Here is a 20,565-nt window from a genome sequence, read left to right as displayed (position 1 = left end):
TTAATTGCAGTTACTACTTTTTAGCTGTAATTGTTGCTAGATAGGAAGCAGAGAGAAAGTTTAGACGGAGAATGAAATCCCCTCTGAAGCCTGGCTGCGGTGTGAGCGGAATGGAAAAATACCAGATCTGTTCCTGGGAAAGCAAGGAGACTTTTATTTGCAGTGGTGCACACGTACTTCCCAGGAGCAGCGCAGTGCGCGGCAGAGGGAGGCGAGGTGAGGAGCCCCACTCGGAGCCACGCTCGGAGCCGCGCTCCGGTTGCTGCCGTTATCTCGCGCACAGCGAGCACTGCGAGTTGTTTACAGCACTTTGCATTGCTCAGCTCGGCTCCCTTTTCCCCTCCGTCAGTGCCACAGCTTCAGTTGGACAACTTTATTCTGAGTTGGGCTAGTTTTGGTTGCAAAGTGGTAGAAAGGTGCTGGTTGATTAGAGGTGCTGCTCGCTACGTGCATTTCACGTCGTCTGTTTCATTTCTTTGTTAACCACTGTTGCAACTGAAGAAAATGCTGAAGTGTGTAAACTATACCATCCCTCTGCCTTCTCCTCTTCTCCCCCTCCTGCTGAAACCAAATGATTTATAAAATGCCTTCACATTCTTGAGCAAGTTCACACTATCACCTCCAGGCACTGTGCTGAGGAGTGGATGGGAAGCACAGATCTGATCGCTGGTGTTTTTCTCTGAAAGGGAAAAAAAAAAAACACAAAACCCACAAAGCCCAACACGCTGATTAAATTTAAAGGAGAAAAGTTTCCTGCTGTGTCCCGGAGTAAATCTGTAGTTCAGTGAAGCACTTTTAGTAAACAAGAGATGTACGTGGTGATAGTGTTTTTTGTTTTGCATGCTGCCATTGTTTTCCATTTTCATAAGACTCAATTAATGTAATCATTTTAGAGTGTCTCTCATCATTACCTCCCGTTCTCCCTCACTCATACTTGAAGCAAAAGGATCCTCTGCAAGGCACGCCATCACACACAGCCAGCACCTCGCTCTGAAGGCACAAGGAGAAGGCAGGGCTGCCAGAGGGAATCCAAATGTTCTTCCTTTGTGCTCTGGGCTCTGAGCAGGAGGCTGGGCCCCTACCCCTGCCTGTGGGTCCCACCAGGCACCCAGCCAGCACTGCCCCTTTCCCCAAGATGCTGCAGTGCTGAAGTGACCCAGGCCGTGCAATGCCTGGCTGGGTGAGCTGGGTAGCTCCTTGCCGGTGCTCAACCAGGCACAAGGATGTTGACACCATCTTTCTGTGGGCCAAACCCTTTGCTGGCATTTCTTAAGATCTTAGCAGAGGAATGCTTCTTATGTACCTTGCAGCACTCTCACAAAGAACTCAGGCTCTGTCCCTGTTAGTTTTTTCCTTCTGTAACAGAAGGCTCTTTGACAGCTGCATGCCCATCTGAGAGCCTGCTGGAGTGGGGGGGGTGTCCCCACCTGACCAGCTTTGCAGTGCGGACCACCTGCAATTTTCCCACATGTTCTACCTCAAAGTCCTTAAAAAAAAGGGGAATTTGCTTTTAGGAAATTTCCAATAGCAGAATGCAGAGAGCTAGCCCTGTCCCCTGCGCCGTGCAGAGGGGAGCCAATTTCACTGTACAGCAGACCATGGCGTAGTTTGAGCTGCAGGAGGAAGGGAAGAGGGAAGAAGCTGCAGAGAACGGGCAGCAGCGTGATGGACTGCAGCGGCCGGGGGTTGGAGGCAAGAGGGGAACCCCACAGATTTACAGACTTACAGCAGTGGTGTGGTAGCAGTCCACAACTCAATTTAAAACAATTCCAGAGCACAAAATAAAAAGGTCTGGAAAAGAAATGACAACCTGAGCAAAGGGCTGAGGAATGAGGCAGCCCCGTATTAGTGAATCTAGATTTGTGCCTGTCACAGCCATGAATGATGCATTTGCAGTAGGACTGGGAGCCTCCACTGTTAGAAGGAGACAGAAGTAAAGATCATCCTGTGTACAATATAAATGTAAGTTGTTATTACTACTATTGCTATGTCAGCCGTAAACTGTTCCCACGAGAACAGAGATGCAACATCATTGAAAAAGAATGTCTTACTGTGAAATGGGCAGCAGAAACACTGTGGCATTATCTGCTGGGTAATGAATTTACCTTGGTGACAGATCATTATTCCCTCCTGCAAATGAACCAGATGAAGGACAGGAACACAAGGATAACTCAGCAATACTTGTAGTAGTTCACAGTTTTCTGAATTATAAACCAAACAGCAGTGAGATATAAATGTAAGGATACAGAAGCATGGCATGTCAGGAGACATTGCCTATGACAAGATACAAGGAGCAAGGCAATTTTTTTTAGGCCTGTGCTAACATAGTATCTGAACTTCTGAGGCTTGGATTTCACCCCCACATCACAGAGGCATTAAAATGAGGCAGCAGCTGTGAACTAAAATCCAGGCTCTCCCTCTATAATCAGCAGAGATGCTCGGTCTTCTGGGAGTTCCTCTCTTTCTGTGTTGAACCTCGGGGTAGTTTAAACAGAGATGTTTCAGGCTCATCCTGTAATTTCTCTGGACCTGAGACTGCTGCTAGAGAAAGCCCTCACCGCTCACCCACACATCCCAACAAGCTTGGAGCAGGCAGAAAAGGACTGAGGCTGCAAGAGAAAGCAGGGTCCAGCAGGGCACGTAGTGGTATTGGATGATTTCTTCAGGGTAGAAGGGTGGACAGTCTAAGTACCACCCACTTGTGCTTTCTTGTCTGTTTTTCCCTTCTGCAGAATGGGAGTTACTGAGATAAATTATCTTTTTAGAGAAGTGTTTATGTGCTCTGTGGAAGAATGCATCTAGGGATGGGCATACTGGCAGGATGAACTTCCTCCTCAACTCTTCCAGTGAAGCCTTGTTCTAAACGGCCCGTATGCAGCCATTACTCAAAAGTAAAAATGTTCTGTTCCGTTTCTTGTTTTCATTCTTTTATGCGTCTGGGGACTAAACTGCTGTGAAAAAGAGCTCATTCTCACAGGATGTCTCGCCTAATTCTGCAGACAAGAGAGGTTCAGCTATTCCAATTGCGATGAGATAAGAATCTGAAATGTTGGGATCGCATCCATCCTGAATTGAACTTTGAGTCGTCCAGAATCCATCCATCATTATTTTTGCCTTTATTTCTGTATTTCAGTAATGCAAGCAAAGAAGGAATGGAAAAGAAATGGCTGTTTATGCATTATAAACCATAAAGGATGGCTTTTCTTTTTACCTGAGTTGCTTTAGTTTAATGTAAAGGTCCTTCTGAGTGAAATTCCTTTTCCACTTCCATTCTTTCTTCCTGCTCAACTGCTGCTAACCAGCAAAGGTTCTGCCTTTCATGTACAGCCAGTCATGGTGTGGCATTTGCAAGCAGAATGCTGTTAGGACACACCTGATGGCTGATCCAGGGAAGATGATCCAGGCTGGTAAGCATGATCCAAATCTGAAGTTGTAATCCCTGTACTGTCTTCAGATTGTCCAAAATCCATACTGATAGGATGCCTGACACAGGGATTCCTCCCCACTGCCACGTTTGTGCATTCCTGCACATCACACCATGCCACGCGAGACTGATTGCTGAGGAGGAGTCAGAGGGTCTGAGAGGCAAGGTATCCCACCTCTGCCATGTCACCCCTGGAGGCACCTCCCATAGAACCAGCCTGACTGCAGTGCATAGGATCAGCACATGAAGCTAGTTATGGAGGGAGAAGGTCCTTCTCCAGCCCTTCTGTTTGCTGTGTCAGTCTCGAATCCCTCAAAATGCACTCACAGCGAATGAACTCAGGGGCCCTCTTTGGGCTACAGCCCGAGCAGTTTACACAGAGAGACAGAGAAAATAAATTTGGTCCATGTTCTGGCCTGACCTTGGCCTGAACCTGAGAAAGTGAATGCCCCTATCACACCAACATGTGTCTGTAGAAGTACAGTAAACACAAATGGGGGTCACTGGCCCTCTCTTAGTACAGCTCCATGCCAGGAGTCTAGAGTTTTGGGCCATCCGCCCGAGTACTTGTTAATAAATGTCCATTCTCCATCTGCGAAGGAATGTAGACAGGGCATCCTGCCCTACAAAACACAAACTGAGAATAAAACAGAAAGAGAATGTCGTCTGTGCAGAGCACTCACATCCACCAGTCTCCAGTCACCAGACTGACCCTGCTGCTGTGGGCTGTGCCTGGGGGACATCATACCCACTAATGCAACACTGCTTCTGTAAGCCTATTCACCTGCCCAAGGCTGAGTTCATCTCTCCCTGGCTGATGGGTCTGTGAGGCTTCCTCAGTACTGGAGAAGACAGAGGTCTGGTGTAGTTCAGAGCAGATCAAGATCGAGGCAGGAGAGCCTGGATCCCCACTGGAGGGCTTGTGTTGCTTCTAGGTTTGTATAGGCTCCTCGGCTGCCTAGGATTTGACTCTATTTGAGATAGACTCTATTCGGGATAGGATTTTGGGATCTCTTTTCTAAATCCTTCATTTTTTGCTCACAACTTTGGGAGCTATGTGTGTTGTCATACTGTGGCTGCCAGAAATTCAGTTCTTCTTGGGCCACAAGGACAACAAGCGTGCAGCCTGGTGGAGGTCAGCCTTCCTGGGACCAAAAGTTATCTAAGCCAGGAGGTTGTAGTGCTGTGTGAGGAGTAAAAGAGCCTTCCGCAGAGAAAACTCCCAGCGGTACAAGGGAAAGAACAATAAGTAAATAGAGCAGTACCATTTGCATAGATTTTATTGTGGATGAAAGTTTGCTCACTGGTGTTGTCAGCAGATAAGGTGCAAGAAGCAGTTCTGAGGGAAAGGAAAGCCCATGCGGAAAGACAGAGCTGGCTGATCCCATGACTTACATCCATGCCCAGAGCCCTTATTTTTGATTTGCTTTCGTGCTATCTAATCTTCAGCAGATATTTCTTCAGCTTCTATTATTGCAGTGTCCAGCCACAGTCTTTTCTGAGAGTGTTGGTGTGAAGACAGAGGGGTGCCAGGAAGGGAGAAAGCGAGGAAACAGCTGATGCAGAGCCAGGTTTGTGTCCCATCACCTGGCACAGCACAGGATAGCTGCTGCCCTCACCGGCCCCAGCCCCTCCACCTCCTCGTGGAGAATTCTTCCACGTGCTGTCAGAATTAAAAAATTGCACCACTTTTTATAAACCTCCCATTCTGTGTCCGCAGGGGTTCAGGCTCCCTGGGCTCGGCTCTGAGCTGTGCACGTCTGCGGAGCATGTGGAGGACACAGCTAGCTGCCACCTCCGAGGGAGGGCTTTATGGATCCCCAAATAATTACAGCATCACTGAGTTGAGTTGTATAATTTCTTGGCAATATACTAATTAAAACTAGGTGTTTATACAGAACGCTTGTTTAAACTTCAGACTTATTTGAAAGAATCTACATACTTACAATCACTATATATCATGGCTTTATTGAGGACCACATCTTTCATGCAGATTGAATTCTCAGGTTGTTATTAACATAAACGAGCCCACGGCTTTCTGCTCAGGACTGAATGCTTCCACTGCATCTGAATCACGCTGGTATTTCATTTCACCATCTAGTATTATTTTTAAAATCCTACGTTTTTTTCCTCTCCGAACTCTGGCAATTAGGAATGGCTCTGTGTTTACTAGGAGCAGAGTCCAGCAGAGCTGAGTGTTTAATGTGATGAGCAGCGCTAGGAGCTAGCAGAAAAGTCAGATGCGTGTCGACACTTATCAAAGCTGTTCTGCTGCTCAGAATGACTGTTCGTGATACTTGTTTCTTGATAAACTTCCCCAGAACACGATGTTACTGGAAAAAAAAGATCCACTCTGAGAAACAGGCAGGTGACACAGTTGAGTCAGCAGCTTGCAACAGTGACACAGGCTTACGTTCATGAAAATCCCCACTGAACTCTTGTCTTCTGCATGAGTCTATCTCTGCTGTAAAAGCTGCTGCTGCAGAAGTGCCCCAGTTCTTGTGTTCTCTTGGTACTGCTTAGCAGAAATCTTCCCGCTACGCTTACGAAGAGGGAGATTCCTCGGCTCAAAAGTTGTAATAGGCACAAAACTTTCCTCTTCTATGAGTGAGTTGCCGTGTAGATGCTAGGGACTGCTGGTACTTGCTGGGGGAAGTGATAAATGTGGAAAAATAACAGGCCCTGTGGAAACCAGGCAACCCTACCTCCCGTCCGAGGGTTTAATCACTGAAGTCACAGCATTTCCCCGCGCAGAAGCATCTCAGCATTCATGCATAGGTGGAGAGCACCTCATGCTGTGCTTGAAATATCAACTGGATTTGAGAGAAGGCTTTGTGCTTTCCTACGGACCTTTCTTAGCCTCCTGCAGATGGTCCCATTGCTGAGAGGCGATGTGCCTTGTGAGACATGGAGTCCTCCATGCTGCTTGCCATACTGCCCTAATCCCGCATTCCACCCATAAAGGACTTCGCTCCTTAAGCCTTCACCCTCTTTCTCCTAAATATTAAAATTATTTTCCTGAGTGTCATACCGTATTAAAGCAGAATGAAAATGGGTTTAACAATTGCTGGCATGGGGCTTCTGTACAGCATGTGTGTCACAAATCATGTCACTTTTCAGCAATAGGGCTGCTGCCAGCGGGAGGCTCAGAAATGCTCATGTTAATCAAAAATTTTAATTTCAAATCAAATTGACAGTTTACACATGGTGAGAAATGCTTCTCACCATGTGATATTTCAGTATGCTACACTGGGCAAAATGGGTGCACTTTCCTGTTAAGAATTTTGACTGCTGTATCTGCAAATTTATGGGTTTCAGCGTATTGGGTATGGTGAGTGGTTGATCTAAGGGAGCCCCTTGGAGAATAGGAGACAGAAGGGTTTTCATGCAGCCTGGCACTGGTGAGCCGCTGCTGGCACATGCTGCTGGAGAAATGACAGGTATTCAATAAACATCACTATGGTTAAGAGGGAGATTTAAGGGAGGGAAGGGCTGCGGTGCTATAAACAGGATTTGAAACAAATGCGCTTATTTCAGTCCGTGATTAGTCTGAATACCCAAGTATTCCACACCAGTTTTTAGATATCTTTACATTTATTGTCACCCTGACGTTTTACTCAGCATCAGCAGCAGTAGTTGCAGTATTAATGCTCTAGAACAAATTCTCATTTGAACTAGCACAAAAGCGAGCACGCATTGCACTGTTATGCCATACATGACATGGCACTCATCCTTTGGTGTGAAGAGCTGCGGGTTGTGCTTGGGGCATGTGCTCACAGCACTGTTTCCTACAAACCCTCACTTCTGTGAGCAGCTCCCTGCAAATCCACAGACAGAACCCGGCTGGGAAAACTGCAGCTGATGCTTGGGTGGGAGCAAGAGGAGTGAGGACAGGGAACAGAGCACGTGCAGTCATTGGTCTTGGAATTGGGGCTGATGTGAAAACATCAAGAGAAATAACTCTGTGTTATTATTTCGAGGAAGCAAGCCTTTCTTTTTATTATTCTTTTTGTTGTTGGATGCCATAAATATTCCATAATGATCATCCCAGTTAGATCTCATCTCTCTTACTTCGGAAGGCTTTTGAAGAGCACATTACTATAAAAGCTGCCAAATGGGTATGACCATTTGTAATGATTTTTCTTCTTTTCTTTAATATTTGCTTTTTGGATTGAAGACCTGAAACAGAAATATGCTAATTTAAGACATCTGTTGTTTTTCAAACTATAGGCCCCTATCGGTATTAATGCATTTAGTTTATTTATCAGATTGAGTATATGGTGGAGATAGAGATTCTTAGTTTTTATCGTTATATCAAAAAATTGCATTTAACTGACTTCTCACCCAGATGAGTTTCGAAAAGTACCCTACGATGTTAGGAGTCATCAGAAATGAAAACCACACCACATCTCATCGATCTTGGAAAGATTTCCATTGTGCGAGGTCCTTAAACATGAACTTGAAGGGCTTTCAGTGTTTCAAGACCATTATCTTCCAGGGATAAGAGCTATCCTTGTGTCCTCTGCTTGGGCAAAGCCTGACATGATTGATTCCAATCTGTGATCGGTTCATTAAGAGTAATAAGTTGCCATTAATTCCAGTATCTCTGTACTTAGATATAAAATGAGCTGCTTCTCCTAAGAGCTGAGGCTGCTGTGGACCCGTGCAGGTGGTGCTGGTGACACAGCCAGGCTGGCACCACATTTGCTCAGGTCCGCCTTTATTAATTTGCAGCCCAGATGACACATACTGAAATAATAATGAGGTGGTGCTATTATTAAGGATTCCAAAATGCCGTGAGCGTGAAAGGCTGTGCACAGTGAGACGCTGCACGTGGGTTCCCCTTCTCATCCGTAACACCCATCCTTACGTGCGGGTGGACCCGGTGCAGGCATTGCACAGCATGCAGACCGAGCAGGGCTGAGCAGCAGCACCAGGCAGAGGAAGCCAGCAGCAGCTCCCAGTCTTCCTGTCTGCTACATACAGACCATTTATCTTAAAAAAAAAAAAAAAAAAAAGGCAAATAATTTAGCAGTGGTTTTGCATACTGTGAAGGGTTAACAAAACTTTCATTATCACACTCTATTAAGCCAGGACCAGGAAACAATTTCTAATCAACACTCTGATCTGGGCAGGGATTGTGCAGTCTTTTGTAGGAGGCCTCAGATCTGTGTTCTCTATTCTCACATGCTCACTTCCAGCTGTTGTCATTGAAATCCCACATAATCTCCCCGGGTCAAAGGGCAGTCATCCATGACTGCCGCTGTTAGGAGGTTATGCTGATTTCTGTTGTCAAATATTGGCCCTTTTCTCTTTCAATCACTCCCATTCTACTTTTTTTAACAAGAAAGATCCAGCCTAGAATTGTATTACATGACTTTAAAGTCTTAAAAGTGTTCCTCTATTGTACTGACACGACATGCCCTGGACGGTCTAATCCATTCTGCCATGGCCACAAAGAAAGTTCTGGTGCTTCCTAAATCCTCTGCCAGCACCAGGTAGGTGAGCTGGGGAGAACAGAGCCGGCGTGCCGAGAGGGCTGGTTATTTCCTAGGAAAATGTGTCATTTGTCCAAGGTCAGCTGTTGCTGTGGCGTTAAAATTAAATCAGAAATAACAAGCTGAAATACAAGTGGGAGTGTTTGATGGGGAAGAAAGAGGGGTTTCGGATCCACCATTAGTGTATTATGTCGTGCTTAACTCTTCTACGAAAAGTCCATGTATTAAAAATGTAGTATAATCTACCACTAAAGGTTTGTCCTGTACAAATTTGAGGAACGTATTTGCTACAAAGCCATTAAACGAGGCTCTTATGCCGGCTCTGGAGATCTATATATGGAAGAGATCTCTATCTGTTAGCAAATGCAGATTTGGTTACAGCTACCTTTCGTACCACGGGTGCCACTTCCATCTGAGGCGGATGGGTGAGAGCTCAGACCGAGCCCTGCAGGCTTCACTCCCCGCAGCGTTTCGAATACGGAACAAACAGCACGAATGCTTGGGCTGCTCACTGCTGGGGTGCCCCCAGCCCCTCCACTTGCCCTGCAGGGAGCAGGGAGGTGGATGCATGCAAGAATGTGTGTGTGCACATGGGCATATCCCAAAGTGAGTGCATCCTGCTCCCTGGGTGTGCACATGGACACCTCACCATGCCCAGGGCTGTGCTTCTTGAAGGAGTGCAGACCCTGTGGCTGCAGTGGCCTGGTCAGCCCATGCTTAATGAACTCTCCTCCCAATTAAACAGAGTATTAATGTTACGAAGGCCTTGATCGACGTATATGTATTCTGTCTTTTGCTGTCTGCTGCGGAATGCAGATTAGGACTGTCACTCACACACTCCTCCCCAGTGCTGCTGTGGAAGAACTGATCTTCTGGGACTCCTCGGGGTGATCCAGGTTCCCTCTGATAACGTCCTCTCTCTCAAGGCCTGCGTGTGCTGTGTGATACAGACATTAATTTTCTAATCAATACTATTGCTCCACATTGTTTGTGAAACATGGGATTATCTAGATAGAGGATAAAACCAAAAGGAATCGAGTTGCACTTTGAGCAGAGAGGGCTTTTCTTTTAATCAGGCATTTGGTTAAGATAATAGGCTTGAGTCTCTAATTGATTATTACTATTTTAAGGTTTTAAGATGGCTTCGTATCTTGAGATGCCAAACGTAAAAAGGCTTTAGAAATTGTTTTGCTGCTGGTTTGGGGAACTTGTTGTGTAATTTCGAACTACTGACAATGAATTGGTTTCCCAAAAAGCCGTTCTCCAAAGCTTTGTGCGTTGTTCTTTGGACTGTAGAGGAAGAGGAGTGACGGGATTTGGACTTTTTCATTTTCCAAGGCTTAGCCCTTCCCCATTATTCTTTAATTTCGGGTTTCTGGAAACCAGCTGTATCTCTCTTTAGAAAATGCCTTGCATATTTATGGTGCGATCTGACTGTTTTGTAATGAAAATAATATTGTGGGATTACACAAAGAGACCTGCTGATTAAATAACAATAATACCTTGAGCACCAAACATCTTCTGATATTCAATTAAGAAACAATAACGCAGCGAACTTTAACCTGTAGACCATATTCAGATCTTCTACATAAAAGTAATTGCATCAGTCATGATTTTCTCAAGCTATAACACAAGCTCTTGATTGGTCGATCAACGTCTGAGACTCCTTTTTGCAGCATTAATTGGGAAGGCAGACAATACTCTCCCTGTAAACTAGATTTTAGGACGAAGGTTAGTTGCCTTTGTACACGTTTACTCATTGAAATAGGAATGTTTGCTTAATAATTCAAAACAAATAGCATTAGACAACAAGTCCTAATCCTGATGTCTCCTCTGCCAGAGTAAATTAGGAGAAAATTAGGTGAAACTTCATTTGATCAGTGTAGAAGGACTTGTTTAAAATTTCTTTGAGATCAGAATTAGGCTCCAGCAATTCAAGCCTTTTCTTCTGGCTCTTTTACTGGGATCTAAAAGAATATGTAAATCGCATTATGAATTTTCTTCCCAATTAAAGCAGTCATCAAGCTGTATAAAGATGGCTTTCATGTTTTACTTGCTACGACTGTGTTGTATGGTATTTGTACACTATATCAAATGTGTTCTTGGGTAGTGCCGTGTGCCTGTTAGCCGGTATCCTGATCTGCTTGACTCAGCTTGGTCTTGGGAGACTGGATTTTTTGCCCCGGCTTTTTCTTGGGCAAAAGAAAAAACCCATCCTCAGGAGCCAAAGTGAGGTCTTGTGTGATGACGTAACTCCTGCGGGACAAGACTAGAGTTGAAAGCAAAGATTCAACAATATCCTAAAGTACCCGCCTGGCTTTGTCAGCCCATCTTTCTTTGTCAGCCCGGATAAGCTCGTGCTTTAGTCAAACACGGGAATAAAATGAAGCGCATGCTGCAGCTGCTTTGCTGAGTCAGGGCTGCCTCGGCTACCCAGGTGTCTTAATTTATACCCAGAATTTCAGTGAATGGGCTCTGGTAGTTTGTTATAACGTGAGTAAAAATTCTCTCAGCCTCATTTTGAACACCTGCTCTCCTACCAAAACGTGACTGCCACACAAAACTGTAGAGATAACCAGATCACATGCAGCAATTTCCACATCCTATCTTTGGGATATTTAGTAAAGTATCACCGTGCACACTTTCCAGTAAAGTGCTGTATGAGAAGTAAATCTTGCAAGCTTTCAAGATGTTTAATCATCTTTTCAGTAAAGGAGCTCTTTAGTGCTCACATCTGCATATGTAATTGCTTGACTTTACCTATATTTTTTTCACTCAGAGTGAAGTAGCACAAGCAAATTGATATGGATTTGCATTTTGACCTTTGTTAATAGGCGCAGAATGTTTTCTTTCCATATTTTGTCAATCCTGCTAGCACCCAGCCGTTCTTCTTTGACTTGTCTAGCTTCTTTATCACGATTCTCTCGTTCTCTTCTTGCACTGTTATCTCTGCTCAGCAAAACCTGCAGTCTCAGGCCTGGATTTTGCAATCTGAGCCATACAGGCAAATCTTTAAACTTTCATGGAGTTCTACCGAACTGCAAATTCAGAGAGCAACCATCCATCAGAATGAGTTCAAGACACAGCTCTTAGCCAAGGGCATCGCTTCTGTGGGTACCAAGGCATTATAAATGATTGGCAAAACGAGTCCCTGATTTCCTAATGTTTATAAGTAAACAGCAAGTGGCAGAATTGTGAAATTCACCTTTCATTTGTGAAATGTTTATTTTCAGCACTGACGGATGAAAATCTAACCACTCTAGTTAGCTGCTGTTGTTTAATGATTGCTATTGCGTGAGCGCACATAAGAAATGTTCCTACAGAAATAAGCAGACATTTTTGGTACACTCAGCAAAATCAGATGTTATGAATAATAGGAGTTACCAGGTCCAAGCTAACTTAATCAATTTTTCTCATACACAGGGGGGCCCTGAGAGGTGGAGTGTATTGAAAGCTGTTCTGCTGCATTTTCACGTCTGGTTTTGCCTGGGCTTGCTAAATTCAGGTGGGGGGGGTAGCCATGCCACAGTTTTCACTGCACGATTACAAAGGGCTCTGGGCTTTCCCTTTAAAAATAAGCCAGTGGACTTACCGTAGCTGGGATTTATTTCTACCTATTTAAATCTCACCTTCACTCGTCGTGTGCTAGGAACCTGCCTGGGAGATGCAGCTGAAAGTGGACACCGGAGCAGGGCCAGTATGGTACATGGTGAAAAAAACAACACGTGACAGATGTTCGTAGTACTGCTGAATGCACTTCTGGAAGTTGCTCAGATACCGTCATGATGAGCACAGTGTGAGAAGTTACATAGCATAGACTGGCTTCCCTGCGAAGGGCTCTGCGGAGTAGTAAGCGTCCTGGCCCCCATCCAGCAAGGCACTTAAGCATATGCTTAATTTTAGGCACATGAGTGGTTTCAGTGAAGACCTAAGAGAATTATTTTTAATTCACAGATCATTTAATTCAATAGGCAGGTCTGCTGCAGCATATGAAAAGTAGGTCTTCATATTAAAAATACTCGGGAAATTGTCAATGAGCAAACTGTGTAGGGCCAGCAACCGTCTCTAAAAAGCAGAATGATGTAGTCATCACCTTTATTGCAGCAAAATACAAAGCAGATGAGGCAAAGGCATTTACAATTATCCGAGAGCTCTTTCTAAGTGGAAAATAAGGAAAAATAAAAACTTGTAGGAGCATTTTCTCATTTGAAGTAGGGAAAAAATTTATTCTCTTGCTGTAAATAAAAACCTTGTTTGCAGATTGAGGAATTTGTTTGTGTTGAATTTCGGCATCAATTTCAATATTTTATAGTACATTTATCTACAGCTGGAGCATGACAGATTTGTGTATATTTATATGTTTGTGTACATAATACATATGTATATACACATACACAAGGATGCCCAGAGATATACATATACACAGTCTGAGAACTCATCATTATTGCTGAAGTATAAAAATGCGCCTGATGCAGAAACTTGTCTTAAGTCTGTTAGCTTAGCAACTGCGTTCAGCTGGCACCGAGGAGCCACTCGGAAGCAGGGCAGGGTCTGTCTGCCAGGGTGCAGATTAACTGGGGGCTGGGAGAGCTGCTGACCTCCCCAGGGCCTTCCTGAGCCTTTTCCTGACCCCAGCCCATCACCCTCTGCAGTCCCACATGCAAAGTGCCTTCCTCGTGCTTCACGTTCTGCAAGAGGAAATGGCAGTGAGATGTGCTTCTTTGGAAACAACCCCAAAAGAAAAGCAAAGAGCAAACTAGCATTAGTGCCACGGCTCGGGTCGGTCTGAGGAGGTGGGCAGGTATCGCTGCACGGCGCGATGTACTGAACGTAGGGAAATCCTGCTGCATCTGACAAACAATTAACAATGGAGCAGATGGTGCCCCTGCAAAACATTCAATAATATATGTGTGCTTGTTGTGGAATCAGTGACTCTAAGTAGGACAACCTTAAAAGGTATGCCACTTATCCCGCGGGCAAGCAGGACTTTACAGTCCTTTTAATAATCTCTTTATCCTGTGATTTCTCCTCTGACCCTGATTTCAAAAGCAGGAGGTCAGCCTGGCCCTGCCACAGCCTCTCATCGAGGTCCAGCGACGCCCCACGTGAGCCACCGCAGCCCACTCACACGCCTACCCTGGGCAGCAGCCTGGAAGCTGCTCCTTTTGTCATTGATCATAGCCGTGAAAATTAAATGAACATTTGGTGGTAGACATGTTTTCAGAGAAGAAGGAAAATAGTGTTATGCAAAGTGTAATAACATTTTGATACCGAGCGGAGAGGCATTCCTTGCACGGGGGGGGCGAGCGTGGATGGGCGCACCCCGGTTCCTGAAGGCAGTCCTGAGTTTCAGCTTAATGCTTTTCCTAGGCAGAGATTTCTTTTCCTCTTTTTTTTTTTCTTTTTTTTTTTTTTTTTTTTTTTTTTTAATGAAAGCTTGTTTTAAAATGTTGGGTTTTCTTGATGGGAAGGCACTCGTTTAATTTTTTTCACCAGCCTCTTTTTTAAGATTTCCCCAGTGTAACCTCAGAAAATGAAGAGTACATCTTTAAATCTTGTTTTGTTTGAATGAATGGGTAGATAATCCTGATCAGATGTTTCTTTAGAGAATAATGTTTAAAACGATTATGGAACTTAGCTGTCCTGTCTGTTTCCTAGGTACAGTATTTTCAATTCTATTGTGAAGTCATTAGGGGTCATTCGAGGTAACCGTTTATTAAAATAGTCCTCTTTTGTTTCAGATTTCCTGTTGAGATGCTTTAGCATGTAAAAATCTCCCTGCTGATGTGTCATGTTAGCTTTCCTAACCTCTAGATAGAAACCACAAAGCAGCCTACGTAGCTGTATGACTAGTTACCCACCTACATAAACAATAATTACTGCTAAGTGGGAAATTAGATGTCACATTTTAAGTGTAAATGCAAGCAAAGTATTTGAGAATACTGTCATTAAATGCTTAAAGCTAATCGCAGTTCTCTCACTCTGTTTGTTTTGTAGGACATTTGGGCTTCCAGGACAGTTTTGTCACATCAGGTGTTTTCAGTGTGACCGAGCTAGTAAGAGTCTCACAAAGTAAGTATCATCTGGTGGCTGTGTTGTGTGGTTTCTGCAATCCCAATTTTCTTCTCTGGTTCTTTATCATGTGTCCCTTCCCCAGTTCAGAAACAGTGTCAAAAACTGGGAGTCCCTTCTCCCTGCTTCTCTCTGGGGGATGCTGTTTATGTGCTATATCTTTTAATGTGGAAAAATAAAAGCTTATAGACTAAGAAGTAAATTGAAAAAAAAAAAAAGTGCTGCAAACTTGCATGTGCGAGTTGATAAGCTTATCTGGTACTCAGATGAAAATGGGCGGCCTCTGTGTAAGAGTGCAGAGATATGGCTGCAGAGGTCAGCTTGCTGGTGGGCCTCCTAGGGGATCCAAAGACTCTGCTTTCACCAAACCTGATCATTAGCGTGCTTCAGCCAGGAATTTTTCATGCCACCTCTCCGCGTTGTGTTCATCAATTCCATGTGTCCTGTACACCTGGGAATTAATGAACTTGTAAGTAATGCCAACAACTGTACCATCTGAAGATCTGGGATTTCAGTTGCTTGGGGGCTTAGTTCTTTAAGTTCCCAAGGCCCGCCTTTTCCCTTAACTGTATGGAATTCTGCCTTGTAGAAGGGTTTGTTTTTTGACCTTTAAAGAATGCTAATGCCCCCAGCATGAATGACACACTGCAGCATGATCATTACAGGCTTGTCGATACCCACTAACAACAGTGAATTAAGAGTACCTGTCACCACCTTGTTCCATTGATCAAAGGCGCATTGATTGTATTTTGCTATGACATAATCCAGATAGTCCAAGGAGAGAACATGGACAACCTCTTGCAGGGAGACTGCAGCTGAAGCAGGGCTGTGGGTACCAGTCCTCTGGGGATCTCTGCAGCCATGCTGGAGTTTACATTCCCACAATTGCCACTGCTCTAGGAAAGCCACTCAACTGCATGTCCCTTTCTTACCTTAGGTTTGTAACCAATCCATTCAGTACAGCCAGTGATAAAAATGATTCTCCTAGATAGCAGGAATAGTTGAATATACAGCTCTGAACGCTGAAAACTAACTGGCACAACCCCAGCAAAGAAGCTGTGGTTTTGACTCAGAACACTGAGTTTCTGTAAGGATTTTCCTGTTTTATTTCCTCTTTTGGAAAGGCTTGCACTCCCTTGTAAACTGGCTTTGTAGTCAGAAATAGGAAGCTGCAAGAAAAGCATGAACAGTGGGAGATATGTGGGTGTGAGAGGTATATGGACAGGAGAGAGAGAGCGAGTAAAATGTGAAGCAGTTATTTCTTCTGAGTTCCCTTCCCTGAGAACTGGTGGGAGTTTTGTTGGAAGGACAAAGTCGGGAGGACTCAGAAGTTTGTAAATAGTTCACTTGCTGAAGTGCTCAAATGGGGGGCTTTGACATCTAACTTGCTGCACTATATGCACTACCTTGTTGGTACCTGCAGCCATGGTGGACAAAGCCATGTTCTCTCCAGTCTTTGAATGCCTTCCTGTCATGTCACATTACTCCAGTGTGACAACACGAGGCTTTTGAAGCCCAAAGGATTCTTCCTCCCCCCCTGCAAGGCATCCCACTTCACCACAATCTTATCTTCACCGTAGGGGCACTACACAACAGAACTGCCTCTGGACTCTGTCAGCCGTGCTTCATGTGTGCAGAGGACAGGGCTGCTAGAGAAGTGCACTGCTTCAGGACTTACAGCCATCCCAGCCCCCCAGCGAGTTTGGCACTGACCTCACGAGAGTCATGTTTCCTGCTTATTAGTTTTCCAAGATATTTTATTGTAACTAAACTAAAACATCATGCATCAAAAATCCTAGCATTCAACATCTTTTGCAAACAAAGTATGAACTGTGTCTGAGACATTCCCTCTGCTTTCCATTGAAATGTACCACCTCCAACGCACTGGGCAACTGCACACAGAAAGAGCAGGACAGGCACGAGCTTCCTCTAAAATAAAAAGGGATGATGGTAGTCAAAATAAAAAGATGAGCTCTTGTCTGCCCCAGGAATGGGGGTTTGCACTCTTTTTTTTGGGCTCTTCAATAATCCTGGGAGGTCAAGGCCTCTGTCTTATACCCTGTCCACAAGCCAGCACCTCTACCAAAAATAGTGTCCCTAAAGCATATCGGGATAGCACTTCAGAACTGACTCAGAGGGAAGAATGCCAGCAACTGATTTAGCTGCACTGCTTTTGATAGCACCCTGGATTTTCCTTGGAGATGCCCCAGACATGTACTGACCAGCCTTGTTTACTCTGTGAGGTCTGAGAAGTCCACAGACTGACATACCATGGCTACCCAGTAGGATATGTTTAGTTGTAGAGTCTAGCAACAAATTCCCAGCGAAGTCAGTATGAATTTGCATGCTGATATTCAAAGAATAATTTAACATAATGGAGCAACAAAGTAATTGCTGCATATTTGCCTAAATTGGCATGTAAGGGCTTTTAAAGAGTGTGCTTTTCAATATAACTCTTGCTGGGTGGTTTATGTATTCCCATGTCTTCATTTGAGACCAGTTCATGAGTCATGCTGGGGAGCTCAGCTTATGAGCAGCCATTATCCAGACCCACCGGCAGCTATTAAACCTGTAGTCTGAGAAATCGGAACGTCCTCAGTCCGTTCCCCTGGCTTTTACTTTGAAGAAGTCCTTGCATCTTTAAAACCATCTTGGCTAGGGAAGCAACAAACCTGCCTGTCCATAGCAGCCCTCATGTTTAGCCTCTGCTGTCTTCTTGTCTGCTCCTTCTTTGCTTTCCAGAGGTGCGTGCCTGACATTATTCTTTCCATGCTTGCTTTCGATAATATAATGATAGAAACATGTGATTTCTCATGGTTTTAACTGGCCTGTGGCTTGCTGCTGCTATCTAAAGTTTCTCTTGGGAAATATTATTGGCAGCAATTTATGCACCAGGTTTATTTAGTGAGTTCTCAGAGTTGAGCATGGCATGGAGTCTCAAGTAGTAGGCAGTTGTCTCAGTCATGCAAATCTGGGGAATTAATTAATCAAGTGAAAGGTCAGCTGTTACCATTGTCTATCTTATCCATCAGTGCTGATCGTCACACTTTCTGTGAGCTATTGAACCAGTCTAGACTGCTTTGGTAACAGAAGCCTACTTTCTTCAGTCCTGGAGCTGGAGATTTTCTTTCGACATGATACCCAGCTACTGAATCTTGCAGAGCCCGATAGAACAGAGAAAGTAGATCATTCATGTTCATCTGAAAAGCAGCTTGTTCTCTCTCCATCCGATCTGCTGTGGATGTTGCAGACCAAGCTGTCAGCTCTCTTACATTATTAGCAGACAGAAGGTGTGAGCAGCTTTGGAGGTGTTGTCAGTCCACCCCAGATACACTTCATATAATGGAGAAATTCGTTCTCTCATCTCTAGAGAGGCTGACACCAACATTCTCAGAAACAGAAGAGTTGAAGATGTTCATCTGTGTGGACTCAGCCTGTTGTCGACCAAGCAAACCCTGTGTGCCCTAGATAGGAAAATACCTGCATGGGAAGGCCCTCTGTGAGAGGTGCCAACTGGGAACTTGGTTGCTGCTGTTGGCTTATGGTCCCGTTGGGTGGGAGCCCATGCTTGGCAGAGGCTGGGGGGCCGGGGCAGGGTTAGTCCCGGTTAGACTGAGTCTGCACTATGTGCTCTTGTGCAGAGAGCTGCTGGGAAGATCTCCTCCCTTGGAGGTCCTTCAGGCAGCCAGATAAACTGCGCTGCCCAGGATGTGAAGAAAGATTTAGGATTTATGAACATTCGCTAGAGCCAAATGAAACATATTTGTTTTGTGCTGTGTTATTTGTCAAAATGACATCATTCCTCATGCTGATAAACAAGGGAATTCTAACTGCACCCTGGACTGAAAATGCCACGCTTTGAGTTTTAAGGCGTTAGCTGCGAGCAGTGAGGAGCTGCACAGAGCAAGTGGGGTGACTCCTACTCCCTGTCATGAGCCAGGGAAACCACAAGCACACAATCGTACATGCAAGTTGCTTACCACTTCTGTATAAACACAGAAATGGTTCTGCTAATTATCCTTGGAGGTTATGCTAATTCCGCAGGTAAGAGGTGATTCTGTGGCAGGGGCATTTTGAGGATCCGGGGAGCCTCCAGCAGCGAGTGCCAGGCTCGAGGCAGCCGTGCTGTGGTTAGCGGCTGCTGCAGCAGAGCCGAGCATTCGCGGAGCGCTGAGCCAGGCCCTGGCAGGCAGCAGGAGGCAGCGAGCTCCCTGGCTGGGTGCTGCTGGCGGGGGCTGAAGCTGGTCTCACTGCCACACGGGCACACGCATGCGAGAAGTGAAAGTAATTGCTGCCACTCCCAGCACTGAGCGTGGGTGCAGCGGAGGAAACACGACTTCCTCCCACCTCTCGTCGAGAGGCCAGGCACAGCCAAAACAAATTGTGGGGAATGTTCTGCCAGCCCCACCACGAGGTGCGGGGTCTGGGCCAGGCAAGGCTGCGAAGGGCTGTGAGGACACTGCTGCCTTCCCACAGCCTGGGAGGGGAGAAACTTTCCTGTGCAGAGATCTCAGTGCTGAGCGCGTGAGGGAAAGCCACGGCATCGTAAAGCAGCTCTCTCCCAACTGCAGCCTGTATGCTTTCTGCTATGCTAAGCGTTGCACTAGTGAAGGTTGTTAAAGAAGTCAGCAACACGAAAATTAACATTTAAAAAAGATATTCTGTATTCCTTAGCAAAGCGCTGCTATCCCAAATATTCTATTTGGGCTTGGCTATGAGAGGAAGAAAAAAAGATTATAATAAAAAATAGACTGCAGGCATAGAGCGAACAGTTGCCGTGACCTTGCCTTTTGTATGCCATTACACAATTCAATGGCAGTCCACTCAAACCTTGCTCTCGATCAATATCCTATTAAAGCAGCACAAAAAGTCTCTATAAACTTAGTGGTTAGCTATGTTTATAAATGGAACTCAGCATAATTAGATGGTCAATAGCGGGCTGTACTTGTAATTTTAAAATGAACATCACACATTTCATATCTGTTGTATTCAGCGCAGCCTCTTTGTATCTAATGGCACGGTGTGTAGGAGACAATGCCTTGCACAAAAAAAAAAGGGAAAACAGATCCCCTTTCCTCTCTGCATCAGCAGCACCGTGTTTCCCTTTGTTTATGGAGTCACAACACAGGAAAAAGTTTATTAGTCAAATGTCATGTTTCTCCCATTTAACCTTAAACACATTATCACCTCGCTGCAGTGTTACACGTGTAATGATCTTAGTCATATCCCAGCCCCTCATAAAAATAAATACGTAAAGATGGAAAAAAGAGAAGCTAAATATTAACATGACTAAAAGAGAGTGCCATGTTCCAAGGAAGACAAATGCCAGCCTGGCTGGTTTTATTTAGTGGGTTTCCTGTTCTCTAATTTAATAAATTTTTCAAAATAAATATCCCAATTGAGTTAAGTCAGAGGGCTTTTTGTTAATTTCTCTGTTATTTTTCTTGACGTTTCGGGCGAAGATCTGAGCTAACAAGCTGGCAGCGAGGGAAGGGCTGGCAGCAGGGGGGAACGGCAGCCTGGGACTGGGATCGGCCACTGCGGAGCCCCCACACGCCGCCCTATGGGGCG

General features: G+C 44.9%; 1 protein-coding gene and 1 long non-coding RNA gene across 17 annotated transcripts in view; both read left to right on the top strand.

The window, feature by feature from the left end:
• NFIA (nuclear factor I A) overlaps positions 1-20,565 on the top strand; it is a 231,301-nt gene that overhangs the window by 135,210 nt on the left and 75,526 nt on the right. For all 15 annotated transcript variants that reach the window (XM_052666963.1, XM_052666961.1, XM_052666951.1 and 12 more), the window contains one exon: positions 14,920-14,994. In XM_052666963.1, coding sequence (XP_052522923.1) covers positions 14,920-14,994 — 75 coding nt within the window. The remainder of the gene's footprint in view (positions 1-14,919; positions 14,995-20,565) is intronic.
• LOC128072800 (uncharacterized) lies at positions 3,581-11,570 on the top strand. Of its 2 annotated transcripts, none has more exons than XR_008202447.1 (3): positions 3,581-4,194; positions 4,889-4,995; positions 5,145-11,570. It is a non-coding gene; the product is annotated as an uncharacterized LOC128072800 (long non-coding RNA). The 2 variants fall into 2 exon arrangements; XR_008202446.1 differs by having other exon boundaries at positions 3,584-4,194; positions 4,904-4,995.

Source organism: Tympanuchus pallidicinctus, unplaced genomic scaffold, assembly GCF_026119805.1.
Source record: "Tympanuchus pallidicinctus isolate F22 unplaced genomic scaffold, pur_lepc_1.0 scaffold7, whole genome shotgun sequence".
Taxonomy (NCBI): Eukaryota; Metazoa; Chordata; class Aves; order Galliformes; family Phasianidae; genus Tympanuchus; species Tympanuchus pallidicinctus.
The sequence above is the reverse complement of the archived record's forward strand: the minus strand, read 5'-3'. Positions and strand labels throughout refer to the sequence as shown.